Source organism: Lepidochelys kempii, chromosome 9, assembly GCF_965140265.1.
Source record: "Lepidochelys kempii isolate rLepKem1 chromosome 9, rLepKem1.hap2, whole genome shotgun sequence".
NCBI lineage: Eukaryota > Metazoa > Chordata > Testudines > Cheloniidae > Lepidochelys > Lepidochelys kempii.
The window spans coordinates 3,746,499-3,769,597 of NC_133264.1; the positions used below are offsets into that span (position 1 = coordinate 3,746,499).

The following is a 23,099-nucleotide window of genomic DNA, read 5'->3' on the forward strand; positions in this document are numbered from 1 at the left end:
TTTTAGTGCCTAATGCAAACCATAGTCATATGTTGAGTTTTTCTGCCTGTATATCCTTGATCTCTAGAACGTGGATCATAATGCCAGCCCCAGAGTGGTGTGCCTTTATTGACGAATGCCGACAAAGCGCTTTGAGAGCCTCATATGGAAGGTGCGCTAGCAGCAGCCAGTATCACTGTGAGATTATTTAGATGTTTCATTGCTTTGGTCGGCATTAGTCATCCTCTCAGCCACCGTTGTTGCTGTGTTCTAAAACCACAGGTGTGCAGCGAACAAGGTGGAGTGTGAAACAATAGTATCTATCATCCACACTCTGCACCCACTGGTTCATGAGCTGTATCAATACACGCGCATTAAACAAGCTGATTGAACAGGGGAGCAAGGTGCTGGAGAAAATCACCTGTTTTCCCACTGAAATAAGTCATAAAAGTCACATGTTCACACGACAGGAGGGGAAACCATGCCTGAATTCTTAATAATTCCAGAGGAATCAGAAGTTTCTCCTGCGAGCTGGGAAGTCAGGTGAAACCACTAGGGGGCGACGCGAAGACTGTACTTTAAATTGCGATCCAGACATGCTCTGCCCTTCATTCAGGTGCTTTCTCAGCCAGCACCACTGATGCCTCTTGCTCCTGGATTATAAAAGAACTGAAGGAACAGAAAGGCTGTTTGTAGGTTATTCACATTGCTGTTACTCTTACTAAGTGGGAAGCAGGCAGATCAGTTGCAGCATTCGGGGTCCTGGGCAGCTCAGTTTAATATCCAGGGACCCTTTGGAGACTTTGAAAGCTATCTGCAAGCAATAGCCTTGTTTGGCGCAGAGATGGCCAGCGGAGGTCTGCAGCTGCTGGGATTCGTGCTTGCTTCCATAGGCTGGATCGGCATCATCATCAGCGCAGCCCTGCCCCAGTGGAAAATGTCCTCTTATGCTGGGGACAACATTGTGACAGCTCAAGCTATCTATGAGGGACTCTGGATGTCCTGTGTCATGCAGAGCACAGGGCAGATGCAGTGCAAGGTGTATGACTCCCTGCTCAAACTGGAGGGTAAGTAGCAACTGGAGGGTTGTGAACTGCACTGTTCTTATACCGGTTGGTTCTATGTTTTCACCCTGGCCAGGGGAAGCGTTGCCAGGAAACACAAACACTTCTTGTATTTTGTTTTCATTGTGGTAGATAAGATTGAGCTGGTGCCACTGGAGGTGCAGATAGGTCTTTCCCGACACAATTGTATGTCTCAATGGGTCTGATTCTCTTCTCACATGATAGTAACTACAGAGTTGCTTCAGTCAGATTCACAGTGTTACTCCAGATAAGGCCTGGTCTACATGCAAAAGGTTTTTTTTTTCAGTAGAACTAGTTTTTTTCAGCATAAGCTGCCTTCAGTCCATGCATGTGCGTTCTTTTTTCAATTTACCTGGTGTCTGCTGCTTTAACTAATCTATTTTGGAAGACAGGGGGAAGTGAAGGGAGAATCTGCCACCATGATTCGCTGCCTTTTCCTACTTGGATTTGAATTTTTCATAGTTTGGGTTAGTTGCCAGAAGATCAATGTGTAAAAGAAACAATTTTTTTTTCATGAGTATCTAATATGAATCTGTAAAGAGTTCAGGATTGCTGTAAAGAGTTCCTTCCTCTTATCCGAGTTTTGGTTTGATTCTGAGGGGCAAAATAGCCCATTTCCTGCAGATTCTACAGGACACCTTGGTTGCTACTTTCAGAGGAACAGCCGTGTTAGTCTGTATTCGCAAAAAGAAAAGGAGTACTTGTGGCACCTTAGAGACTAACCAATTTATTTGAGCATGAGCTTTCGTGAGCGACAGCTCACTTCATCAGATGTTTACCGTGGAAACTGCAGCAGACTTTATATACACACAGAAATCATGAAACAATACCTCCTCCCACCCCACTGTCCTGCTGGTAATAGCTTATCTAAAGTGATTGCTACTGTGGCTTTGAGCAGTTCCTTTGGAGTCTAAGCAATCGCATAGCTCAGGAGAGAGGGCTGGTAGAACTTGGTCTGTGTCCCGGACTTTGACAAAGGAGTCAGAAACAGGAGGTGGAAAAGCAATAATTAATGAATGAGCTCAGTGAGTGAAACATGCCAAGAACAGAGAGATCAGCGCTTTGGAAAACAACTGCTTCATACCGAAAAATTCAGCAAGACGGAATTAGTGATGAGCCAAGGTGGGGGAGGAAGGAATTCGAAGCTCTGGAGGAATCTGCTCAAGTTTTACTGTTGTTTATAGTGTTCTTCATGTAGGGAGTTTCCTATTTATAGCAATCTAGGAAAAGGAGCTTTAAAAACTCCCTACATCAATTGAATGCTATCAATTCTCTAAGCAGCTAAGATAACGTGCGAGGAGACACACTAAAGGCTGATTTCAGAGTAGCAGCCGTGTTAGTCTGTATTCACAAAAAGAAAAGGAGTATTTGTGGCACCTTAGAGACTAACCAATTTATTTGAGCATAAGCTTTCGTGAGCTACAGCTCACTTCATCGGATGCATGGAAGGCTGAATCCCTCAGAGCTGTAAATCTGGAGCAGCCCCATTACACTGGATTTACACCTGCATGGCTAAAAATTAGAATCTGACTCTAAAGTTCTTCTAACCATGAACAGAACATTCTGTGTCAGTTACAAATTTCTCTCCATAAACAGCCTGAGTTTATGTGATGGCAGAGAGGGGTGTGATCCCCTGGGAATGTTCAGAGGAAAACAGTTTCTTAATCCTTTCAGATGCAATCACTTGTGGTCACATCCTTGTGTCTGTCCTTACCCCTCCATTGGGGCCTGAGTCAGCAGAGTGCTGAGCCCCCCCTGGGAAGCACTGAGCACCCTCCACTCTCAATGAAGTTAGGGCTAGGCTGGAGCTTTGTCAGTTTCACTACCCCAGAGTGCTGTAGCTAGATCCATCTAAATGTTCAGTGTAGACCACAGCTCTCTTGATGAAATACAGGCTGATCCAGGGTCCCTCTTTTCAGGAAAAACTCCCACTGACTAAAGGCTTGTCTGTGCTACAGGGGCTACACACCCATAACTACGGCCCCGAAGCTGTGCCACACTGAAACCACGCAGTACAGATGCAGCCTACCCTAATGGAAAGGGTTTTTCCATCAAGAAAAGGAGGATTTGTGGCACCTTAGAGACTAAGAAGTTGCATCCGATGAAGTGAGCTGTAGCTCACGAAAGCACATGCTCAAATAAATTGGTTAGTCTCTAAGGTGCCACAAGTACTCCTTTTCTTTTTGCGAAGACAGACTAACACGGCTGCTACTCTGAAACCGGTTTTTCCATCAGTATCGGAACACTAGCTCCCCGAACAAGGCCAGCTCCATCAACGGGAACATTCCTCTGGTGACATAGCTGCGTCTACACCAGGAGTTAGCTGCTCTGACCCAGGGCAAGGTTTTTCACACCCCTGACTGACATAGCTAGGTTTTAACTCTAACTTTTTAAGTGTAGACAAGCCTGCGAAGACTGTAGCAATGGAAAGGGTTTTTCTTTCACTGTAGGAGCTCTGTCTCCCTGAGTGGCTGTAGCCAGGTGGATGGAAGTATCTTCCATCAGCCTAGCCGCATCTACTCCAGGGCTTAGGTCTGCATAGCTACGGCCCATAGGGGTGTGGATTTTTCATACCCCTGAGTGACTATAGCTGGGTCGAACTAAATTTGTAGCATAAACAAGATCTTACCCTGAGTTCTACCTCCCTAAGGCCTGAGGGCTGGAGAGAGATTTGTCTGGAAAAGAGGGTGAAATCCTGCAGCCCCACCCCTTTGATTAGCTGGAGGTGAGTGGATCTGTTTATATAATCGGCTGACAAATGGCCTCGTGTTGTTTTGCTAACAGGTGATACTTTCCAACCTTTGCCCCTTTATGCACAATGTTTCCAGCCTAAACTTTTCACAGGGGAGGGGGGAAACTGCAGTAATTTGAGCACTTCTGTCTGTTCCCACAACTCAACATCGGCTACAGAAATTACCAGAGCTGCTGCACACACTTCTGTGAATTGGGGACAAAACTTAGTCGAGTCATTAGTCCGATGTGATTCTTATTCTTTGTACAGAAAACATTCTTTTAGGACCATATCCTGCTCCCGATGAAGTCAATAGAAAATCTCCAGTTGCAAGCAAGATCAAAAACAACGAGGGGTCCTTATGGCACCTTAAAGACTAACACATTTATTTGGGCATAAGTTTTCGTGGGCTTGAACCCACTTCATCAGATGCATGAAGTGGAGAAAAGTAGGGAGATATAAACATACAGAACATGACAAGATGGGAGTTGTCTTATTAAGTGGAGGTCAGCGCTAGCGAGGCCAATTCAGTTAGGGTGGACGTGGCCCATTCCCAACAGTTGACAAGAAGGGGGTGAATATCAACAGAGGGAAAATTACTTTTTGTCGTGCTAACGAGGCCAGTTCAATCAGGGTGGACATGGCCCATTTCCAACAGTTGACAAGAACATCTTCTCGCCCAAATAAACAGGTGCCACAAGGACTCCTTGTTGATTTTGCTGATTCAGACTCACACGGCTGCCCCGCGGAAACCGGGCAAAATCAGGCCATTTGACTGTGTGAGCAGAGATTATTTTCTTCCACAGCAGGGGCTCTCACCCTTTTTCTTTCTGAGCCCCCCCTCCCCCATGTGACACAGTAACTCGTTTTCTGTATAGAAAAGCCAGGCCCGGCTTTAGGGGGCAGCAAGCAAGGCAGTTGCCTGGGGCCCTGTGTCGCAGGGGCCCCCACAAAGCTACATTGCTCAGGCTTTGGCTTCCGCCCTGGGTGGCGGGGCACAGGACCCCAGGCTTCAACCCCATGCGGTGGGGCTTCAGCTTTCTACTCTGGGCCCCAGCAAGTCTAATGCTGGCTCTCCTTGGTGGTCCCCCTGAAACCTGCTTGCAACCCCCCAGGGGGCTCCGGACCCCTGGTTGAGAACCTCTATTCTACAGCACCAATGCAACCCCTGGTGCTTAAAATATAATCCACGATGCTCTCCTTATGAGCGAGTACCCGTTCCTTTGGACACTTAGCTATCATGACCCCGATCCTACAAAACAAGTACATAGGTGTGTGATTTTACACCCATGATTAGCCCCATGAGATGCTTCTTCACTAGCTAGCTCTAAACTGGAGTTAGCTACAAGGAGGTAAGATCCTAATGAAGACCAGAGTAGTTGGTAGTTTCCCCAGGAGTTAGCAGGCCAACCCACAGACTACGGGAGAGCCTAGGGTTTACCCTGACCGGCTCACTTGTGATAACAAGTCTTCACTAGGATTTTACCCTGGGTCTATCTAGACTGCAGTCAGAGATGTGCCTGCCACACGTATACACACACCGGAGCTAGCTTTAATGAGTCGTAGATTCCAAGGCCAGAAGGGACCATTGTGATCTGACCTCCTGCATAGCACCGGTCAGAGACCTGCCCAAAGCTTCGTTCTCGCTAGCTTGATCAACAATAGCAGCAAAGACAACGCGGGCAGCAGCAAGGGCTGGATAACCCTGCTTGGGGACCCTGAGTAGTTGCTCCCGGGGCTTGCCCATGCTGCCGCGCCTTCGCTGCTAGCTCGGCTGTATAGTTTATGGTCACCTCTGATTGCAGCGTAGCTAACCGGCCTAAGGAAGCCAAGGCTGTTGAATTCAAGGGGCCTATTCCCTCGCATAAAGCCATGCGCCTATAGAAGGGCCTGGAAGGTCAGGGCCTGTGGTTGCCTTGCTCCCTTGCTGTCATTTGCCTTAAAAGCTGAAGAAGGAAAAATAAATTCCTAAGGACTAGCCTAATGGCCTCCTGTAATCCCGAAAGACACAAGGCGGGTGAGGTAATATCTTCGACTGGACCAACTCCACCAACAGAAGTCGGTCCAATCACAGATATTATCTCACCTGCCTTGTCTCGCTCTTACCCTGTGACCAACATGGCTACAGCAACTCCTTTATACTGACCCCTCTACCCCCCACGCATTGAAAACCATGGAAAGGCTCCCATTGACGTCAGTGGCTTTGGATCCGGCCCTGTAGGGCTCCTTACATTCCTTTCCAGCTGTGATTAACCCTGTGAAACACCATAATAACAATGCCAGCTTGTCATCTCGGCCAGGAGCCCGCATGCAGTTTTCCACAGAGACTCTATAAAGGGATCGTTAGAAATGCTAGTGCAGGTTTATTGGACTCAGTCAGTCACCACCTCGCTCCCCGGGTGCTGCCACTGGACACTCAGGCTTGCAATGACCCCCCCTAATTACTGGTATCCACCGTCCGTTGTGAACTCAGCTTTCCTCTGCCCTGAGACCCCACCCTCCACCCCACACCATACGGTGCATATTGTACAGTCGTTTACTGCTGTGCATCGTGGGTAAATGTGCTGTCAGTCTGATGGGCAAGTGGGTGCAGGACACTATTCTAGCTCTAAATGGCTCCCCTGGGTGTGGGGCAGCGGAGAATCAGGGAGCGGCTACACACCAACCTTGGGCTGGTGTCACCAAAATCCGTTTTGAAATCAATGTTTGGTTTGGTTTGGTTTGTGCATAGATGAGGCCTCCGACCCTTTATATTTAGCTCCCTGGGGACAGGGGAGGCTAGTGGGGTTTGGGGATTTTACAGACTCCTGGAAAGATTAGATTTCCCTGAAAGAACTAGCTTGGATTTACCCCATCGATTTTGCAGGAGGATTTAATTTAGAGTACACGCATCGCCTGACTAATGACTCCTTACAAGCTGAGTAACGACCACAGGATCCGGCCCAGTTATTTGTAACTAACTGATGATTACTGCTCTGCAAACAATGGTTCTTCTGTGACAGTGGGGGATGCTGATGCTTTGCAGTGCCAGGGCCCAGAGCTGAGCCCTCAGTGTCATTCGATCACATGATAAACCTATAACGGGCGGCCCTACAGGCCATACTGCAGGGAAACTCCTCTTGCCCCCCAGAGTCCTTGACATCATTGGGATTTTCTCCTAAATGAGGAGAGCAGGATCTAGCCATAAGGTCCTTTCACCTGTTCGGTGCATGCTGGACTCTGCTGGAGAAGGAAGAGCGCCCTTTCTACCCTCCCCGCACATACAGGCCAGCCTGTGGCTGAAGATAAGCTTGGCAATGAGGCAGGGTCCATTGAACATTGCTGGGCAGCCTCTGAGCTGTTCCAACCCGTACCCGCCATGGGTCGCCGTGCCCAGCTCCCAGTGAGATAGGCAGTGCTCCTCTGCTGCCAAGATGGCACTCTAGAAGTCAAGGGCCGGAGCCGCCTCCAGCCTGTGGCAGTTTTATTCTCAAGTAGCCCCATTGCCTTCGGCGGAGTGAGCCCTGCTCTGCACGTGGGTCAGAGCTGGGAGAATCAGCCCAGAGCATCCATGAAGTGGGACACCTGGCACAGTCACCTGCCAGTTCTCGGCCGCACCTACGCACTCTCTCGCTCTCTCAAAGCAGAGCTCCTCCTCCGGGGTCTTGTCGGGACTGTTCCCGTCCAAGCCATCCATCACCCCCTGTGGGGTGTTGCCGCTGGGAAAGGCACCGCACTTCAGGCAAGTGGAGACTTGGCGGCTGCTTAATTGCTGAAGCCGGGTGGATTCCCCGCCCCATCCCAGAAAATAAACAAGGGCTTGCATGCTTTCCGGGCCCAGCTACGTTATTCCCGTGTGAACCCCCCCTTCCTGCATCCTCGCTGAGGCTGTTCCCTGGTGGAGCGGGGGGGAGTTTTCACTATCAGGTCACAAGTGCCGCACCATGATACTTGACTGGGGGAGCTGCAGGACTGATCCTAGGACTAGTAGCAGAAGCAGCCGGGTTCTAATCCTAGCGCTAACACCAGCGTGCTGGATGGAGTTAGACAAGTCACCCACCTCTCTGCTATCTTTAGCTATGGAATAAGCAGGTGCAGCTCAATGGGATTTGTGCTTTCCTGTGGTTAGGGCTTAATTTGCCCCGGTGTGTCTCATTTCCCCCCTCTGTAAAATGGGGATAGCGTGGCTGCTGTGGGGACTGGTTAATGTTTGCACATTGCGTTGAGGAGATGAAGAGCCAGACGGAATCCCACTGAGACCACCTGTGGGCGGTGCGGCTGCAGCAGAGCGGGCTGAAATCTCTGTCACATAGTATTGGCTTGACAGCAGAACCTGCCATAGGAACCGTCTCCTACGTGGCCGTAGAGGTTACGTGCTCAGTGTTCTTAAGCCTGCAGGTGGGGAACAGTTTCCAGGTTTTATGGAGGAAATGTCTCTCCTGAATCGCCACCAAGCCAGGTGAGAGTTTGGCCTCAGAACAGGGCGGCGTGGATGGGCTGGTTCAGGAGGGAGGCTTTCTCTCTGATGCTGTCACTGAGGGATTACAGCGGGCATTCCTACCTTCTCCCCTGCTTCAGGGCAGGCACAGTATAAAGCTGGTTTCAGAGGAACAGCCGTGTTAGTCTGTATTCGCAAAAAGAAAAGGAGTACTTGTGGCACCTTAGAGACTAACCAATTTATTTGAGCATGAGCTTTCGTGAGCTACAGCTCACTTCATCAGATGTTTACCGTGGAAACTGCAGCAGACTTTATATACACACAGAAATCATGAAACAATACCTCCTCCCACCCCACTGTCCTGCTGGTAATAGCTTATCTAAAGTGATCAACGATCACTGTCCTTATCTCTGTCTGTATTGAACACACCTTGTGGAATTGCCAGCCTTCACCTTTCAGTCGCTAACTAGCCCCCAGCCCAGAGGATCTCCTCACCCTTTTCTAGGGTGCTTTTAATAGCACAATGTCAAATTTAGGAATGGACTTTTCAGAGGTTGGAGGGGCGGCTGGCTCCGGCCGGGTAAGAGGCTTGCCTAGCCTTTCGCTTCCGGCTCACTCACTCAGTTTTGGCCCAGATCAGTGTGAGCAGACGTCGCTCACGCGTCGGACATTTCTTCATCTGGTGATCTTTGTGGTTGCTAGTGGACAGGTGTCTGCATCACATCGCTTCTCGGCCTTTTGGCTGAGATAAAGTGTAGTCTCAACAAAAATCACCATCATTAATCATTCCTTTTCAGCAAGCAGAGTCCAAAACTATATGTGCCCTGGATATTTAAGTACCTCGTCATTACTAGAGGTGGTATTCTGCTGACTGGAGTTGTTAGGTTATGCACCCACATCCGGTGGGGCAGCCTGGGTAAAGCTTCCACTGCTACCACCAAAAGTTTGTGGGATCTGAGACAGAATTTCATTGGCCTGAGTTGCCAGTCTGGATCCTTTATCAAAGACCCTTTTGATCGGAGTTCAGCACCCATCCCTTTTACCTGGGTGAACCATTTTTTAGTGTTTTGCCGTACGTTAGATGTTTATTCAGCATAAGACAAAATCCCTCTCATTTTTTAACCTGCTTGCCTCTGAGGATCCTCCCTGTAGACTGATCTTGTCACAAAGAGAGGCTTTTGTCTAATCTTAAAACTGGGGGGTTGTTTTTCCTAAGCCTCCCTTGAAAGGCAATAATGAAAGGAAAGGAGAAAGTTCATCATCACCAGCACGGGTACAATGGCACAACAGCAAGGCAGGTAAGATGGGCCTCGCTGAGTGAATCATTCTTGAAGGTTTGGCATTGGTGGGTAGCTCTGACTTCTGTCGAACCCCAGTAGGAAGTGAACACTCCTGACTGAGCTGTTTGGAGTAGCTTGAGTAACATGTTTCCCATACTTCATGGGCTGTTTGTGACTCATGAGTAGTTACTGTTCTCATAAGAATAGGGAGCAGTGTAGCACTTGTCAGTTTCACCTGCATTCTGCCATCCCTGGGCTGCATAAGCCTTGTAGGGCCTGGTAGCAGGAAACTGAACAGTTATTGTCAGAAAACTATTCTAGCTAAAAATATGCAGACACGTCAGCTGATCAGCAACCCATCAAGGATTGGAGCTGGTTGTGTGGAGAACCAGCACAAGATAAATGTGTGTGCGCACACACAGAGCCGCGAAAGGGAATATGCTTTAAAAGTGCAGGGATTACAAAACGAGCACCAGTCACTTCCCTAACATAGCTTTTATTTAACATGAGGCATTAACAAAATCCAGGCTGAAATGTGAAGGTCTAAAAGAAATCCCACACTTACTCCAGTGAAGCCTTTCTGCTGTCACACCACTTCATATGATTATTTCTCTGCAAGCCACTGATAGCCATGGAAAAATCTTATCTAGGCCGTCGATGAAATTGTACATCGTGTAGTTCATATGTCCAAATCTACGGCCACAGACAAAATCAAATTCCCTGCAGCAGAGAGTTGGCATATTTTGTAAAGGATGTTGCTTTTCACATTTTAAATTCAGCAAGAGCACCTCTAGCATTTGCACGAAGTTACAATATTTTAAATGTAACCCTTTCCAGCAGTAGTCTTAAGACCCAGTCCAATACTTACTTATTATCTCCCATCACTAGGAAATGTTTGCAGAGCTGGTTCGTTATTACTAAACGGCAACAAAAGCCCTTCACTTCTGAGTTAACAATGGATAGTAGAGACCAAATCCTGGTGCCATCTGATGGCTGTGGTTTGGTATCAGTCCAGTTCTTGGTGGACAGCTGGGTAAGGTCAATGTTTTCAAACAAGGGTACCTGTGGTTAGGCTCCTTAATCCTTAGTTGGGCTCTTAAGTAAAAGTGGCCTGTTTTTCACAGGTTCTGAGCAGCTGTACCTCCATTGACTTCAGAGGAACTATTTGCATGAGCAAGGGATTGAGAAACAATCCCTTATTTCTCTAGTAAACAGAACATGTGTCCTAGAAGACCAGTCATCACGGACTGTCACTGGCCTCTGTTTTCTAACCTCTCAAGTGTGTGCAGATTTAGATAATCCTGTATTGAGCCGTCACCTTGGTTATAGGGTAGCTACACACCCGTGTGGTAATTAACCACTATCCATGTACTCTGCAAAAGGGAGGAAGGCACAATCACAGAGAGTGACAGGTAGAGAGACAGAACCAGAAGCATGTATTAAGGAGGGGTTTGAATGACAAGTGGGTGTCATCACAATCAGACCACATCTCTTTCAGCTGTTACTGCTGCCCTGGTTATTCCCTCCCACTGAGCAGCTGGGTTTGAATTCTATCCCCCCCACCACATGGGTCATTGTACTTTTTTTTTTTTCAAATGAAATCTCATTTTGTTGTTTTCTGCCCATGCTTCTAAGCTCACCAAACAACTCCTTCTAGTTTAGTATCATCTGGGAGCTTCCCTGGTAATACTACTTCCTCTTCCAGATTGGGAAGACGTTAAACAAGGCTAGATCTAACACTGATCCATCTGGTACCCAACCAGTTAACTCCCCTAATCTATTGCTGTATATTGTTGCCCTTTGCAATATCCAAGGCAATTTCGGAATTTTTTTTTTCTAGATTTGGGGAGATTCAACTAAACTACTAATAAATGCAATCTATATGAATAGGCCGTGCTACCCAATGGGCCCATGTGAGTAAATACTTTGCAGATCCAGAGATGCTAGATAATTGCCCAGGTTCGCCACAAGGAAGATGGTCCACGGACTCAATTTTGAACCTCAGCTAAGATTAGCAGATTTTGCAGAGAAGGAGACGGGGAACAAACAGTTTAATCATTTCAAGTCACTGGAGCAAAATGAAACAAACGGAGTGTGTCCCTGAGAAATTCTCCATGGAAAGAACTGGAGATAATGGCTTGAAGGTCTTTCTTTGTGGCATTGACCAGGATGGCAGCAAACTCACATCTATTCTATGTAGATTCTTAAACCATGCTCTTCACTGTAATAACCAAATCCTCCATAGCTTCATGCTGCTCCTGCAGCAGGAGGATTCTTTCCTAGCCAATCATAGCCCCTGCAGGGTAAGTGTCCAAATCTGGCTGATGGAGTTTCCCATCAGGAAACCCTTAGCCTGTACCTGGAGCAGTTAAAGAGACACCAGGAGCAGATCTATTGAGGAAGAAGGTGCTATTTTGACACCATTTATTTTCAAATTCCAGCTGCTCTTTAATCATCATTACACCGATCCCTTTCCCAGCCATTCTAGGTCTTTCCCTTTGTCTTTTTATAGAGTCTTTGGAAGATTCCTTCCTTAAAAGCCAGGGAGAGTTGGCCCTGACTAGCCCATCGGCAACAAGGGTTCAGTATTGTTGCATGAGGACAGAAAGGCATCAATATCTTAAGGCAAGTCAGAACCAGACTCTGTGTAAATGTTCAACTTCTTAATGGTGTAGGAGTAGGTTGTGCCATGCAATGAAAAAACAAACAGATCCAGATCAGTGGGAACCGACACACCGTGCACAAGAAAATAAATCTCTGGTCTCTTAGGGGATTTTCACTTTCAGAGTGGTAGGACTTGGCTGGCTTGTGTTTCCCTGCCTTTCCTTAAAAGGGAAATTGTCCATCAAAGCAACACAGATGTTTTTCATTGAGTTTCCTTTGTGTCACCATTGGTCATGGCTTGCAAGCTAAGGATGCAAGTCTCCTCTTGCTTACAGCAGTGTAAATCCAGGGTGACTCCAATGACATCAATGGAAGTTCACGGGTGTAAGGGAAATCAGAATCAGGCTTTAAATGTATATTATTATGCTATTAAACAAGCAGAAAAATTCATCATCTGGCTCAGTGATCAAACATGGGTGATTTCAAACCAAAAGAATATTTTGTAACACTGTTGCTATTGGTCACTTTTTTGTATTTGTCAAGTTATGTTGAATCATTTTTAAACTAATATTTGTCAATAGAATATAGCTTAAAAAGACTGACACAAACATCAGCTTGCATTAGGATACTCATTCCGCAATAGTATCCAAGACCCCACACATGTTTCATGCTAAATTTTGCAACATGTCAGCAGCTTTACAATGGCCAATAGATGAGTGTATAAACTGTGATTTTCTTTGTATGTGAGGAAAGGCTGTTTGTCAGATGTGCTGTGACCATATGTCACATACAACATGTCAGGTCTATTGTGCATAATTTAGGCTCATTCTGATTGTGAAAGAGATGACCCTAAAGGGAGAGAGGTTTTGAAAGCAATGAAAGCGTTTTGCAAGAGGTTCAGAACTGCGGGACGTAATCTAAATATTGGACAACTAGGAGTAAAAGCCCAGTTACTTGACACAAGGGGTAATAAATATAGGAAATTAGTTACAGGGTGAGGTATTTGACAGAGAGGAGCTAAAATGACTTTAGAAGACACTGAAGGTAATTTTAGTACTAATCACAGTTACAGCATTTACTTCTGCAAACCTTAGCTGATTATCCTCTTGAGATCCCTGCAGAATTGGTAAACCAGGATCACCCTCCAAACTTCACAGATGGGGAACCAGAGAAATCACAAGATTTTCCAAAGCCCCACAATAAATCAGTAACAGAACATGGAGTTAGATGTCAAGGGCACGTGATACCTAGTCAGCGGTTCATTCCCCTAGACCACACAGCTGCCATAGCTGGGGGGAAAAGAGGATCAAGGCATTTAGTAAAGGAGGTGGCTGCTGGGACTAGGTTCAGGATTGTCTGGCTGAACGGACCCAAAGAGTTTTCTGTTGGTCATCAATTATCTGATAAATGAGGAAGGAGCAGAGTGCTTTTACCTGGTCTCTACCTAAAGATCACATTTGATAACGACACTTGCCCGTGAATCTTATAGAGCTCCATAGGAAAAGCTGCTGGTAAGGGTCAGAGTTAAGGTTCATGTGTTTGACTTTTCAGCATTTAGGACTTTTGAACTAAAAACTTGCTATTTCTTAGCTTTATTGTTATTTTGTTCTGAACAGCATTTACAATTTTAGCTCTGTCTTAACGAAGGGTGTGCGTGAGAGAGCGAGAACATGGAGGTGGGTTGAGGTTTTTCATTCCTATGTTTGTGTTTGCCTGTGAATACCAATACTGTAGGGGTCTGCTCTCCTCCCCTCAGATCCCTCCTGCCAAAGTGTCCTCATGCTCTTAGCTCTGGAGGTCCCTGGCTCAAACTATGGCATTGTAGCAAATGTATTCTTTTGTAATTGGAATTAAAATGGTTAGGGAACAAAAGTTGTTGAAGATCAAATCCTGCAAGGAGCTGAGCTCTCTGAACTGTCAATTGACTTCAGAAGAAATTTTGTGTGTCCACCGCTTTATAGGATCGAGTTGATGCATGACAGTTCTTCATAGAGTTTAAGGCCAGAAAGTAGTACCTAACAGAGGCCACAGAACTTCACCATTACCTCTATATTAAGCCCAATAACTTGTGTTTCAACGTGTGCCTTGGGTCCTTTTGTGTTTCAATGTGTGCCTTGGGTTCTTTCCAACACACTGATAACCTCATGGTAACTCTAACCCAACACAACGCTATCTTTGTCCTTGCAGGCAGTCTGCAGGCTACCCGGGCACTGATGGTGGCTGGCATACTCCTGGGACTCATTGCCATATTTGTTGCTGTGACTGGCATGAAATGCATGAAATGCATGGAGGATGATGAGGTGAAGAAGATGCGGATGGCTGTCTTTGGGGGCGTGATCTTCCTTATTGCAGGTTGGTAACATTTCAAAGACCAAACACACCTATCGGTGTGTATTTCTGGATAGTATTTATTTTGCAATCGGGTATTTTGGGTGAGAGGAGAGTATAATGTGCTTTTACCAGTTAGTTGTGCTGGAACATCTGGAAATAATTGTTGCCTTCACGTATTAATCCTTTGGAAACTGCAGACACACGTTGCATGTCCTAGGGCCAGTCATTCATTTGGTTGGCCTTTTCCAAAATTTCCATTGTTCAAAGGATTACACTAACTAGCTGGGCTGGCCCCATTCTCTAGTGTCCTGGCATGCTGTGCCATGGGTTGAAAAGTCCCAAGAGTGCTGAGATGCCAGGTTTTTGCCACCAAAGGGACCAGATGGCAGCTGTCCCCGGTGCAAGGGTGCTGAATTAACCAGAGTGGGGTCCATGGCACTGGCCCCTCACCCATATCTCCCATCCAGTGCCGCCCTGTGGCTTCAAGTAACAATTTGGCTTTGAGTTGTGGGTGCTCAGGACCTCTCAGGATTGCAGTTCCTCAATGTACTAATCTTTGCTGTGACCATGTCATCTCTTTGGAGGCTTCCCTATTAACTAACCAGCCATTTAATTGTCTGAATTTCACTGGCAGGTTTTGCCGTCTTGGTGGCCACATCGTGGTACGGACATCGAGTGGCTCAGGACTTCTACAACCCTTTCACCCCCGTCAACACCAGGTAACAGTCAGTCTTGCATAATGACACTGTACCATAAGGCAAATGAGCATTGCAGTGCAGGTCCTGACCCATCTCAGTCAATGGGAATTTTGCCATTGATTTCAGCGGGAGCAAGAGTGGGCTATCATGATTACTGGTGCCCTGCCGGTGTTTGCTTGAAGGAGTTTCCCAGCCCTTGTGAGACTTGGGTGATTGTCCTATGACTCGTGTTAGAAGGGTTAAATCTGACTAATGCAACCGGAGCCGTGTGACTGGATCCTGACGCCCATGCAGATCCTGTCGCAAGAGCAAGGCCTAGAGCAGCATGTTGACATCAGCCGTAATTTCTGTGACTCTCATAAAAGGTCGTGGGGCCCAGCTGCCCACAGCCCTGCACTTTGACATCTGTGCAAAGTGAGGGCAAAATGCTACCCAACTGGAATGGTAGCGCTGTTCACTCGCTCTGCACAGCTATCCATGCCAACACATGGTTCAATGGTGAACCAAGCCCTTGGTCTCTCTCACTCCAACCAGCCTTCTACTGAGTAAGCCTCCTCCGTGAATGTTTAGGTATTTGGCTCCATCCAGGCCCCGTGTAGTGGTGGACAGCTTTTTAAGTTGTTTGAAACCATGGTTTCTCCTCTCCTGCTGTACCACAAACCCCTTTTGCATACTGGGACCCTCCTCTCACCTAGCTGGGATCTAGCCGCAACCCATTTAGCAGCATGGGAAGGCCAGGCATGAGCCCCATATGTGAACAAATAGTGAAACAGCATTAAATGATTGTAAGCATTTTTTTTTTTTTTTTTTTTTTTTGGTAAAGTGAGTATTGATTTCATAGAATCATAGAATATCAGGGTTGGAAGGGACCTCAGGAGGTCATCTAGTCCAACCCCCTGCTCAAAGCAGGACCGATCCCCGACTAAATCATACCAGCCAGGGCTTTGTCAAGCCTGACCTTAAAAACTTCTGGGGAAGGAGATTCCACCACTTCTCTAAGTAACGCATTCCAGTGTTTCACCACTCTCATAATGAAAGTTTTTCCTAATATCCAACCTAAACCTCCCCCACTGCAACTTGAGACCATTACTCCTTGTTCTGTCATCTGCTACCACTGAGAATAGTCTAGAGCCATCCTCTTTGGAACCCCCTTTCAGGTAGTTGAAAGCAGCTATCAAATCCTCCCTCATTCTTCTCTTCCGCAAACTAAGTAATCCCAGTTCCCTCAGCCTCTCCTCATAAGTCATGTGTTCCAGTCCCCTAATCATTTTTGTTGCCCTCCGCTGGACTCTTTCCAATTTTTCCATATCCTTCTTGTAGTGTGGGGCCCAAAATTGGACACAGGACTCCAGATGAGTCCTCACCAATGTCGAATAGAGGGGAACAATCACGTCCCTCGATCTGCTGGCAATGCCCCTACTTATACATCCCAAAATGCCATTGGCCTTCTTGGCAACAAGGGCACACTGTTGACTCATATCCAGCTTCTCGTCCACTGTAACCCCTAGGTCCTTTTCTGCAGAAGTGCTGCCGAGCCATTCGGTCCCTAGTCTGTAGCGGTGCATTGGATTCTTCCGTCCTAAGTGCAGGACTCTGCACTTGTCCTTGTTGAGCCTCATCAGATTTCTTTTGGCCCAATCCTCTAATTTGTCTAGGTCTGTCTGTATCCTACCGCTACCCTCCAGCGTATTTACCACTCCTCCCAGTTTAGTGTCATCTGCAAACTTACTGAGGGTGCAATCTACACCATCCTCCAGATCATTTACGAAGATATTGAACAAAACCGGCCCCAGGACCGACCCTTGGGGCACTCCACTTGACACCGGCTGCCAACTAGACATGGAGCCATTGATCACTACCCGTTGAGCCTGACAATCTAGCCAGCTTTCTATCCACCTTATAGTCCATTCATCCAGCCCATACTTCTTTAACTTGCTGGAAAGAATAGTGTGGGAGACCGTGTCAAAAGCTTTGCTAAGGTCAAGGAACAACACTTTCCTCATAATTTTTAATATATTAATTTTTTAATTTTAAATTTAAAACAACTTTTAATGTCGATTAAAATGGGGTGTCCCTTGATGTTAAGCTAAAATTATAGGGTTTTACAATTTTTGCCATGAAAAAAATATATTCAGTGTGGCTCTTACATGGGGCTCTTTGGCTATAGACCTCCAAGTGCTTTACGAAGCAGAGCCAGTATCATTACCTCATTGTACATATGGGGAAACTGAGGCAAAGAACAGTGACATGCCCACCGTTGCACAGCAGGTGAGGGGCAGAGCCAGCACTAGCTTCGCGGCTTCTAGCACAGTAGGCTAGAAACGTCAGAACAATGAGTCTCGAGAACAACTCTTTCAGTATTCCAACAATGCCACACAGAAGCTTTTCGCCTTTGATGTGCACTTCTGTGATGCTTATAACCTTGCTGCTGCCAATTATTTCTAACAAGCGTCCATAGGTTTTGCAAACTGATGTTTTAAGCTACTTTGCTGTATACCGTATTTTCTGGGCATAGAGAAGGTGATCTGGATTCTTCTAATCTGTTTTGCTGTGCCAAACAAATGTCCAAAACTGAGTGATGAACCAGAGAGGCAAGATTGGTAATTTGTAGTTAACAGTGAAACGTAACTCATTCACAAAGTCTTTTGTGATAAATTGCACTTTGAAATCATATGATGGGGTCAATTTTATGTCTATATTTTCACCACAAAACCCTGTCTCCACGTCAGCGATTTTACTTTGTTCACTCTATTTTGAACTGGTTAGCATTTGAAAAAAGAGAGTCAGATACAGATTTTACCATTGTGCCATATACACCCCTGGTGTAAACAGTGCCCTGTTAGTGGCATCACAGGGATTGCATGGGTAAGAGCGAAGGAAGAATTTAAGTTGGTGTCATTACACTGTCTTCTTTACTTTTATCTTTTGGTTAAGCCTTGCAGAATTGGACTGTATGCCATTCCTGGGAGTTAACTGTGACAAGTAATTATTATTATTTGTATTATTGTAGTGCCTAGACGCCCTAGTCATGGGCTAGGACTCTACTGTACTGGGTGCAGTACAAACATAATTAATGCTTGTAATTCAGAGGGAGTCGTGCCCAGTGGTTAGAACACAGGCCAGTGAAATAAGGGTCTGGCGTTCTATTCCTCGCTCCATCACTGTGTTTGCTGTGTGATCTGGAGCAGAGCTTTGATCCTCTTTCTGTGCCCCAGTTTGTCTGTCTGTAAAATGTGAGAAATAACCCAATGTAGTTGTGAAGCTGAAAAAATGAATGTTTGGGAAACACTTTGAGATCCTCAAATGAAAGGCACTAACAAAGAGCAACATACACATGGTACCAACGATAAGCCAGTCTATAAACATATTTCAGAGGAGCAGCCGTGTTTGTCTGTATTCACAAAAAGAACAGGAGGACTTGTGGCACCTTAGAGACTGACCAATTTATTTGAGCATAAGCTTTCGTGACCTACAGCTCACTTCATTGGATGCATAAAGTGGAAAATACAGTGGGGAGATTTATATACACAGACCATGAAAAAATGGGTGTTTATCATACACACTGTAAGGAGAGTGATCACTTAAGATGAGCTATTACCAGCAGGAGAGTGGGGTAGGGGGAGAGAAAACCTTTTGAAGTGATAATCAAGGTGGGCCATTTCCAGCACATTTCCAGGAGTTAACAAGAACGTCTGAGGAAGGGGCGGGGGGTGGGGGGGTGGGAGGTGGGAGGGAATGAATAAACAAGGGGAAATAGTTTTACTTTGTATAATGACTCAACCACTCCCAGTCTCTATTCAAGCCTAAGTTAATTGTATCCAATTTGCAAATTAATTCCAATTCAGCAGTCTCTCATTGGAGTCTGTTTTCAAAGTTTTTTTGTTGAAGAATAGTCACTTTTAGATCAGAAATCGAGTGACCAGAGAGATTGAAGTGTTCTCCGACTGGTTTATGAACGTTATAATTCTTGACATCTGATTTGTGCCCATGCAGATGTGCCACAAGTACTCCTTTTCTTTTTATAAACATATTGCTTTTATTTGGGGCGGGGGGGGGGTCACTAACCCTTCCCATACCGATGGCATCTTTGTTTCCAGAAGAGTTGGTAAGAGCTAGTTAGAAAATTTTCAACAACAACAAAAAAATCCATGAAAAAGAGAAACAAAATGTGTCATGATTCCTTCCCCTTCCCCCCGTCATTTTCCAACCAGCTTTAGAATTAATGTAACTCAAAGGGGAGAAATCAGAGGGAGGCTAAATAAACAACACCCCCTGGACCCTAACAAAGTAAATCAAATATTGGGCATAGATAAATTACGGGATGGTTTGGGGTGATATAAAGATTTATTATCACCTGTTTGGAAGACCTAATATCTCATCTCTTATTTAAGAAATTGCTACATTATAATGGTCCCAAACACGAGGGTATTTCCATTGTAAACAGAACTGTTTTGAGCCATTACTATGAAACACCCTCATACTTTGTCCATAAAATGTGGTTCTGCTACTTATGGCTCCTAGGTTTTGTTGCTGACCTGCACCTGCTTTGTTCTTTCATTTATTTGATTATACTTAAACTCCAGCTTAGCACATGACATTAAATAACCCCTACCTGCTCTACAGTACTTTAAATAGAACACAGCCTCATGAACATTTCTACCTGAATTGCCATTGGGTAGCAAAAGGGCATCCCTTGAATATAGAGAGTGGATGACAGTTTGAGCTCTGATGTATGAAATCACTGGAGTGTGACTTTCACAGACATTCTAGTCATGGGGGAAAACCCATAAACCCAATGGGGACCTAGGTACTCAAAATTAGTTCACAGAGCTGCCAACTCTCATGGTTTCAAGTCTCCTGATAGTTGGTGTTTTTCTTAAAGCCCAAGCTCCTGGAGGCATGTGATTAGGTGAGAATCTTGGCTTTCACTTTCTTTATAAAAAGAGTAAGTTTCTAGCCCTTGTGGGAGAAAAGAAAAGCTTGAAACTGTGACCCAGATGTGACCAACAGGCTCAGAAACCAGAAGGCAAGGAAAAGGAGCTCAATGTGTTTTCTATTTTTAAATTGCATGATTTTTTAGCCAATCTTGTGATTTTGGGGAACCTGACTCCATATTTTTAGGACTGGCAATGTTGCTCTACTGAACAAGGATTATGCTGCATGTTGGTTGGCTCTCTGGCCAGAGTTTGTTGGGGGTCTTTTTTGCCTTTGACCCTAGGATTTTTTTATATTTATTACTATTTACTATTTCTCCCCAGATTTGAATTCGGACAGGCCCTCTTCATTGGCTGGGCAGCAGCTTCTCTCACCATTTTGGGAGGCGCCTTCCTCTGCTGCTCCTGTCCACGAAGAGAAATTTCCTACCCATCAACCCGCGCCTACCCAAAGAGTGCCCCCTCAGCAGGAAAGGATTATGTATAATCGAGACGGGGAGGAGCTACCTGTGTCGGCGACAAAGTTCATTAAAGAGAGGATGCGGAGACCAGATCGGAGCGGAGTTCGGACCTTCTGCATACTGCCTTCTTTTTATTACAGCAAATGTGTATATTTTTATAATCCTTTTCATTACTGGACATGAATCTTCCTTTCTCTCCCATCCCAAAGAGGAAGACTAGCTTTGTTCATAGATATTCTCATTGGAAAGGTGCAGCCTCCAATCTTGTGTTAATCTTGATCCTGCAGCTCACTGGGAGAAAAAGGGAAAGTGATACTTTTTTCAGACAAATATTTGTGCTTTATATAAAAAAAAACCAATTAGATGGTAATAATTCAGCCCCTTTATCCCATTAAGCTGGAGTCCAGTGTGGTGTGTATATTTTTTTCTATACAAAGTGATAGAAAAAGTAGTGTTAGAAGAAATCTCCCGACCGAGGGAAAAGACCTGACCCACAGTACCTGTTCTAAGAGGGTCGCATAAGATCTTATGGCTTTGCTGTGGCTTCCTATTTTATCCCTCATTCTTCTATGTACAGATCAGCACACTAAAGACTGGAGAATCACAAAAATTAGCAAACCCCAAAGGTGTGCTGCAGATTTTTTCCTGATTGTATTTACCCTCAATCTGACTTTGCTCAGTGTTACCCTTTACTCTTCCCCATTACTACTACACACAAACAGCTGTGTGCATGCACACACATACACACACACACACACGCCAGTGGACACCACCTTAAACAATTCCTCTACTCCTTGAAGTTTGCTCCTTTCAAATATGAGTGACCAGATATTACATCCAATCCACCACCCACATCCTTCATCATCTCTGAGCTGAGTTGTACATTCTTTCCTCAGAATCCATCTCCTTGGCCTTTTTGTCATTTTCTTCTCTCAATTTCCCTGTCCCCAAACTGTCAGTTCTGGGAGTGAGACGGCAAGAACTATTCACTGTATTCCAGGTACGTTCTCTCCAGTCTTGCACGGAGGGATTAGCGCCTTGTCAATCTACGGCGTGATGCCTCTGCAGATGCAGCACACAATGGTACTGATTTGTGTTTCAGTACCACCCTGCAAACGCCAGTCCAAGCTGCTGTCCTCTATCATCTGTAGTCTTCTTTCAGCATGGCTGCTTTCTGAGTAGTCTGCTTTCTGGTTCCTTCAGTTTAATTGTCTGCCAACTATTCCCCAGATGGATTAACTTGCAAATTTCTAGGTTGGTTAATTCATTTTTAAAGCCTTGCTCTTACTCCTAACCTCTCTGGATTGCTTTCTGATACTTCTCTGGCCTCGCTGCTGTTTGCAACTCTCCCTGACTTAGCATCCCCCCCGTCAATGAATTAGCATGTGGTTTGCCTCTTCTTCCAAGTCATTCATAAATATGTCGAACCAAACTGAGCCCAGGGCCAGTGCCTGAGAGATTCCCCTCGGATAACTCACACAGACATACACCTTGCTCAGGACACTGCCGTTTTCACCCTGGATTGTTTTCCTCTAGACGGATCCAGCCCATATTCCAAGTCCCAAAGTTTTGAATCCAAGATCACCAAAGAGAGATCCAGAAGCCTGATGTCCAGGCAGTGATTGCAAGCAGGCATATCTGAGGAAAGCAACTCATGGGAAAAGCTTCATGCACCTTCTCTGAAGCAGTTGGTGAGACACAATACTGGACTAGGTGGACCTGCTCTGATCCAGCCTGGCAATTCCCATGTTCCCAAAAGGGCCAAGGCAGTTCAGTCTGAAACACAAACTCAGTCTGAAAGGAAAGAAGTCGGTGGCTTCTATATACAGGGCTAATCATTTGGCATATGTTCAGAGGCAGTCAAATTGCTTGACATTCTGGTGTGAATAGGGGCAGCCCTGGGGTTGAAATATGTAAGAAGTATTGGTGGGTTATTTGATTGTTGCAAGCTAGGGTTGATCTGACAGCCACCTGTCCTCCAAGGAACACTGCAATAGTACAGCCCATTGGTCAGCTCCAGGTTTAAGTCAGTGCTGGGCCCAGTCCTGCAGCCCTCCCACACCTACAGCTTCCAGACGAGTCGCGTCCCTGGTTTGACAAGTCAGCAGCCCAGGCTGGATCTGTCAGCAGCAGAGCGCAGTTCTTACATATTCAGGTCTGACCCAGAGCAGGGGGAACAGACTTTTTCCATGGGGGACTTGTATAAAGTGTTAAACAATGTTTTCAATAAATGGATTTTTTTTTAAAGAAAATCCAATTGCACCATTCATTTTTTACCACAGAGCAATAACCACGGGGCGGGGGATGGAAGAGAGAAAGAAGCGGAGATCAGGCCCATGGGATTCAGGCTGACTGAATAAGACCTGTTGTACTACAATGCGTCACTGAGTGGCTGAGGCCTGTTGAATGAGTCGGGCAGATGGAGAGTGCAAAGGACTCTCTTCCCACCGGTGTGGTCTCCTTGGGTATGTCTACACTGCATACTAAGTGTGGGCTTTGGCTCAGGTTTGAACTCCAGCCCCCTTTCCAGCCACACACAAATCAGTCTGACTCAAGTCAGGAAGCTCTTAGCACCTGGG

General features: G+C 45.8%; 1 protein-coding gene across 1 annotated transcript; it reads left to right on the forward strand.

Moving 5' to 3' along the window:
* The first annotated feature begins 584 nt into the window (after positions 1-584).
* CLDN1 (claudin 1) lies at positions 585-22,772 on the forward strand. Its single transcript, XM_073359043.1, has 4 exons — positions 585-1,046; positions 14,284-14,448; positions 15,062-15,146; positions 20,384-22,772. The coding sequence occupies exons 1-4, from the start codon at positions 824-826 to the stop codon at positions 20,544-20,546; spliced, it is 636 nt and encodes a 211-aa protein (XP_073215144.1). The 5' UTR covers positions 585-823; the 3' UTR covers positions 20,547-22,772.
* Positions 22,773-23,099: the final 327 nt, after the last annotated feature.

What these genes read in the sequence shown, in the direction of transcription:
- CLDN1 (XM_073359043.1), top strand. Translation starts at nt 824, where the DNA reads ATGGCCAGCGGAGGTCTGCAGCTGCTGGGATTCGTGCTTGCTTCCATA. An exon ending in CTCCCTGCTCAAACTGGAGG is followed by an intron (nt 1,047 to 14,283) that starts GTAAGTAGCAAC and finishes TTGTCCTTGCAG; the next exon opens with GCAGTCTGCAGGCTACCCGG. An exon ending in TTCACCCCCGTCAACACCAG is followed by an intron (nt 15,147 to 20,383) that starts GTAACAGTCAGT and finishes ATTTCTCCCCAG; the next exon opens with ATTTGAATTCGGACAGGCCC.